At 45.9% G+C, this 6,236-nt stretch overlaps 1 protein-coding gene across 7 annotated transcripts in view; it reads left to right on the top strand.

Annotated features, from left to right (window-relative positions):
* Positions 1-374: 374 nt before the first annotated feature.
* Smg7 (SMG7 nonsense mediated mRNA decay factor) overlaps positions 375-6,236 on the top strand; it is a 63,847-nt gene continuing 57,985 nt past the window's right edge. For all 7 annotated transcript variants that reach the window (XM_021177737.2, XM_021177809.2, XM_021177439.2 and 4 more), the window contains exon 1: positions 375-520. In XM_021177737.2, the coding sequence (XP_021033396.1) occupies positions 492-520 (29 nt within the window). In that variant the 5' untranslated portion in view covers positions 375-491. The remainder of the gene's footprint in view (positions 521-6,236) is intronic.

The following is a 6,236-nucleotide window of genomic DNA, read 5'->3' as shown; positions in this document are numbered from 1 at the left end:
GGGGCCGCCCCCGCGCCCGGGAAGAACAGGACGGAGCCTTAGGAGGCCGCGGGGCACCAGCACCGGATCGCTCGGCCGGCGCGCGGGCACCGCACCGCTCGCCGATCCCAAGAGGGAGCGCTACAGAGCCGCGGAAAGCACCCAGAGGGACCGGCGCTGCTGAAGTCTCGCGAGAGCAAGCCCGACTTCCTTCCTCTGCTTCTCCCCTCCTCTTCCCCCGCCCCCTTCCCTTCTCCCTCCTCTTCCCCCCCTCCGGAGCCGGAGCGTCCCTGCGCCCCACAGGCCAGAGCCGCAGCCGCCGCCGGAGCTGCTTCCCCCCACTCCCTCCCCCTCGCCTCACTCACTCTCCCCCCCCACCCCCCCGCGCCGAGCGAGGAGGAGTCGGAGGAGAGGAAGATGGCGGCGGCCGCCAGCACCCGCGGGGCGGCGGGGCCGCTCCGAGGAGCCTGAGAGACCCACGGAGGCTTCGCGGCGAGACGCGGCGGCGGAGGATGAGCCTGCAGAGCGCGCAGTATCTCCGGTGAGCGCCGGAGCTCGGCCGAGGCGTGGTGGCGACGGGGGAAGGGGAGGCTCTCGGGGGGCCGAGGACCGGCGGACTCGGAGGCGGTGGGGGAGTCGCGGCGTCCTTCTGTCCCCAGGGCGGGGAGGCCGAGCGCGGGGCCGAGCGGGCGGCTGCGGGAGGGGGCGGGCACACACATGGCTGCCTGGTCCCCGGGAAGCCGGGCGAGGAGCGGAGGGAGGTTGGGGAAGCGGGAGAAGAGAACGTGTGTGTGTGCGCGCGCGCGCGCCTCCGGTCGCAGGCTGCGGGGCCGGGGTAGGGGAGAGGCGAGCCGGCAGCGACCCGGAGTCGAGGTGGGTGTGAAGGGGTCTGGAGCCCACGGCCCGGGAAACGTGGTGTGCTGGCCGGGGCGATGCAGGCGGAGAGAGGAGGATGGAAGTCGGCACACCTGGGGGTTGGGAGGGCGCATTCTGGAGGGCAAATGAGAGGAAGGGGAGCCCGCAGGAAACGCGAGCTTGTTCTTTAATCGCGGGCTGGGAGGAGGAGAAATCATGCCTTCTGTCCAGAGTTAGAGGGGTCGGGGAGCCCGGAAAAGGGGGGGGGGAAGGATGGGGAGAGGAGGGAAGAGAGAGGTGCTACGAACAAGGTGATGTTCTCGAAAGAAACTGTAGTTGGAAGATACCATTCTGAGAGTCGTGTGCACTCATTAGGTGCGATGTAAGGAACTTGTATGAAGGAGATAGAGTGACGCATGGGTACTGGGGGTGCGTGTGTGTGCGTGCGCGTGTGTGTGTGTCTGGGGTAAGGGAGGGGAAGCAGGGATTGATGCACACTTAAAGAAGACTCACATGCTTTAACAACGACGTCGAGAACATTTTGAATGGAAAGACAGCAGCTGGTGTGCAGTCAGAATAGTTTGACGGATTCTGAGTGAGAGCTTGGAGGAAACTAGAGGAGAAAATACAGCCTTCACAATGGGAAATAAGGTTGCTAGTGCCCGAGGCTAATGGAGGAGTTGCAAAGACTCGGGGGGGGGGGGAACTTAGAAACTGGCCTTTTTTTTTTTTTCTTTCAGGAACAGTGTTTTTCTTTTAAATGGCAGGTCTTATTTGGTAAGATACTTTTAAAAAGTGAGTTGAAACCTTGAGAAGGGAATTGAATAGGTAGATAACTGAGTAAAATTTTCTTTAGCTGTTTAGAAATAAGTGATGTGGAAGTCGATGTGTTAGAGTGGTCCCATATATATTCATATTGCAAGAGAATTGATGTTGTTCTGTGGTAAACAGAGTGGCTATTCTGTCTTTGAAAGTAGTTATTCATTACACTGGAGAGAGGGTGGTGGGATCTCTGAATCTTTGATGCATGAATTCCAGAGTTTAGCACAGTGTGTATGCCTGATATTATAAGGTCGCATTCTCTTTTTTCCTGTTACCCTTATTACTGTATTAAGTAAACTTTTACAGTGAGCTGTGAATATATAGGTGCAGTAGAAAGAAATAGGAACTACCAGGACAGTTCTTAATCTTAAGGAATTTACATGATAATATCCAGTGTGTGCGTAAATTAATAAATAGCACAGACTAATGTAGCTATCACCACAAAAGGTACCATGTTGCTGAGTCCTAGATGACCTGAGCAGTTGAGGGAATAGGAAAGACTCTTTGTTCATCTGCTCTTTATACTCCTGTGATTCATTGATTGGTTGGTTGTTCACCTGTAGGTAGGGCATTGTACCAACTGCTAAGAATAGAAAGTAAGGACTCCACCCTCTTACAGAACTTACAAGTTTGTTAGGTTTTAAAAGAAAAGGACACTTAAACTCTTATAGGATGGACTCTCCTGACAGCTGTGGATTAAGAAAGGGAGATTCTAAATGGAAGGACATAGATAATAAGGAAATCGAAGGGGGAGTGGTGTTCGGTTAGGCAAGAATGCTGGAGGGCTTGAATGGAGTTTAACTTCTTTCTTTTGCAGATTAGGAAGGTGAGTCCAAAGAAGTTATTGAGGATCAAATGGCTGGTGTGTAAAAACAAATTCAAATGCTTGTCTTGTAGCTTCCTGTCAGCTTTCTGTGCTGCATGTCTATGCTCATTCTTTGCCCAAGTGTGAACTGAGGGCTTTCTATATTCTAGGAGCTGAGAGACTTCACTGGTGAAACAAGGGTGAGCATGGGGTAGTCTATTTTGATAGAAAGTCAGTAAACATGAACAGATAAATACACTATAAGGTCCTTTGAAATGATAGAAAGGAAAATAAGGCCATGTATTTTTATGAACACAGGAAAACCTATTCTGTAATCTGATGTTAGAAGGGTCTTAAATTTTGTGATTTTTAGTTTATAGATAAAATAGACATCAGAAAATTTGTGATGAGGGATGGATATAGATCAGGGATATTGCTTCATTTGTAACATAGCATGCTTGCTTACCCTGCACTAAATAAAACTGAGTATAATAAAGTTCACCTGTAATCTATCATTCTGGAAGAGGAAACCAGAAGATCAGAAGTTCAAGGTCATCCACTCTTTAGCAAGGTCAAAGCCACCTGGGCTTCATAAGGCCCTGTCTCAAAGAAAGAAATCTGAGATGACTTGTTAAAAGGCAATTTGTAAGCCCAGCTGTGGTGGCACAGGCTTTTAATCCCAGCGCCTGGGAGGCAGAGACAAGCGGATTTCTGAGTTCGAAGCCAGCTTGGTCTACAGAGTGAGTTCCAGGACAGCCAGGGCTACACAGAGAAACCCTGTCTCGGAAAAAAACAGCAACACCAAAAAGACATTTTGTATGTTTACAGCTTTGAGAAAATTACTGTGTCATAAACTATGTGGACTTTTAGGACTTGAAATAAGGTCTTGGCAGTTGGAGGATTGTGATGACAAACGTTAGGAAAGTGCTGATACTTTTAATGCAGAGATAGCTGGCTTTTAGAAGCTTCTGTGCCAGTGTATAAATCTGCTTGGAGGGAAGAATTACCCTTAGGTTATGGAGTCAGTGACAGGTTGGTGTCAATTTGACTCTGAAGAATAAATTAAAATGGAATGACAGCTACATCTCCAGCTGCAATCCAATAGGCAAAAAGAGAGAGGCATGAGCTATAGAACACCTTCCAAATTTGTCAGAGCCACTTCTGCTTTTGTAGATCTGTCCTAAGTAAAGAAAGCAAGTCTTAAGTCTGATACTTAGAGATGCATGCAGGAGGAGGGGGCAGTAACAAGCATTGTGCTAGCTTCAGTTTTCCTCTTAGGTCAGTTAAATACTACTGCTGGGAGACTGGAGACTGTCTTCAAGGAAACACTACTTTGAATTTCTTTGAAAAAAGAACCTTTTTTTAAATTTACTTAGTAGACTTATTTTTATATGTATGGTGTTTTGCCTGCATTAATGTCTGCCTTCTTGTACGGTGACCATGGAGGCCAGAAGAGGGTGTTGGATTCTTTGGAACTAGAGTTACAGATGGTTGTGATTGGCCATGTGGGTTCTGGGAATCTAGCCTCCAGAACAGCAGCCAGAGTACGAGCCATCTCTCCAGGCCCCCAGAACAGCTGTTGTGTGTGTGTGGTTTTTTTTTTTAATAGAAATTAGGGGATGTGACCTGTGACCTTGACTTAAGGAAGAGTTGCCTACCTTTGTCAATGGGAGAAAACCATGACTGGACAGTTTTTAAACTGCATAACTGTAGATTTTCCCTCATGTAGAATGAAAATTTATTTTCTCCTAGCCAAATTTTTAGAGTTTGTTAGAGTAAAGTGAGCAGGGGTGTCTAGTATTGAAATGGTGGGGTAGTGGAAATGTAGAGGCAAGGTGGCCCTTTCAGTGAGACATACGATTATGATGGTAAGAACAAGAAAGTAGGGGACTCAACATTAAAGGAACTGAATTCATCTCAAAGAAAAAGCATAAGTGAAAAGAAGAAAGGCCCTGTACAGGGACGAGATGATACTGTGAACAAGACTGCAGATTTCGAAAGACTTAATATTTATAAAGTAAGAAATGTCCTTAAACATATATTAACCAAATTGAAGCAGAAGTCAGATTCTTTCTCTTGATGTGACAAAACGAAACTTTTTTTTTTTTTTTTTAAAAGATTGACACTTCCTTGAGTAAAAGGCTGGATTGAGTTTAGTTTTTCTGTTACATGCAGAAGGGTGAGGGTAGGCCATAGATGAGATTATAAGTAAGGCACAATATACTTTAAAATAATTTATTTTTTTAAAGAGTTTGGAAATTACATACCAAAGGCACTTTTTTGAGTTTCTGTTGCTGTGAGAAAGCAGCATGGGAGAAACAGGTTTATTTTATCTTACAGTCCATCATCACACAGGGAGTTCAGGGCAGTGACTGGCGCACAAGTGATGGAGGTGTTCTCTTATTGGGTTATCCTCCATGGCTTACTCAGCCTGCTTCCCTGTACCACAAGGACCACTGCTCCCAAAATGTTGGACCCATCCACATCAATCGATAAGGAAATCACTCTAAAGACTTGCCTGGAGAGAATCTGATGGAGACATTTTCCCACTTGAAAGGTCTCTTCCCAGGTGACTATCTAACCTGTGTCACTTTGACAAAAATCTAACCAGGACACACAGAAAACTCTGTGTGTGTGTGTGTGAGAGAGAGAGAGAGAGAGAGAGAGAGAGAGAGAGAGAGAGAGAGCGCGAGAGAGAGAGAGAGAGAGAGAGAGAGAGAGAGAGAGCTCAGGAGTGCGCAGACGCGCAGTTTTAAAGCATGAGAAGGAGAAGATATAAAAGTGGTTCTAGAATATGAGAAAGAGTAATCATAGTCATAGACAATACCAGTCAAACAGGTCAAGTCCTATATAAAAAGTGTCAGAGGTATTACCAAATAACACCTACTGTCATTGTGAGAATTACTATTCCTATTTTGTATACTTTCCAACTTTGCTTTCTTTGTTATTCTGTCTTAAATTTTCTTCTATGCTGAGTGTTTTAGTGAAGTCAGTTTCAAGTTGATTTCCTAGTGTTAGATTCTTTTACAGAAATGGTTCATAAATGCCTGCTTTGTCAAGAGTTGATACCTCCTTTGGAAGGTCATTCTAGTGTCATATTCCATGATAGAAACTTTAGAGTAAGAAATAAAACAGCAGCCTTAAACTTGTCTCTGAGGCATCAGAAAAATGGTTGTCTTTTGAATTGGAAGGAAAATACTTCCATATTATTATTGTAAGATAAAAATTCATCATGGTACATCTTGACTGAGGCTGGATAAAGTAGCAAGCGTAATCAGAGTCTGGTGAAAGAAGGAAGCCAGGAGGAGTAAATAACTGAGTGGAGTGGGCTCTGCTTTCTAGAACAATCTGGTAATGCTGAGTCTGGTAGGAAGCCTCAGAAGGACTTGTAAGGTGAACACTGGTAAATCCTTGTGGTCCACAGAGTTTGTTGTGTTGTCTCTCCCACCTATCTACTCCTTCCCCCCCACTCGTAGCCTTCCTAGGATGTGAAGTAGCCTCAATTCCAGAAAATCAAACATGGCTTTTTTACCAAATAGGCCAGTTTAAAAAAAAAACTTGAGGCTTAGAAGTTTTTGCTACAATAATGTTAATAACACTTGCTTAAATATTGACTGGCTGAATTATCATGTTTGTTAATTTCTGCTTCCTTTGTGGCTTCAGTTGAATTAAAAATGTATACTTCGGGGCTGGTGAGATGGCTCAGTGGGTAAGAGCACCCGACTGCTCTTCCGAAGGTCCAGAGTTCAAATCCCAGCAACCACATGGTGGCTCA

The sequence above is a fragment of the Mus caroli genome, chromosome 1 (assembly GCF_900094665.2).
Source record: "Mus caroli chromosome 1, CAROLI_EIJ_v1.1, whole genome shotgun sequence".
Classification (NCBI taxonomy): Eukaryota; Metazoa; Chordata; class Mammalia; order Rodentia; family Muridae; genus Mus; species Mus caroli.
Note: the sequence above shows the minus strand (reverse complement) of the source record. Positions and strands in the feature narration are given on the sequence as shown.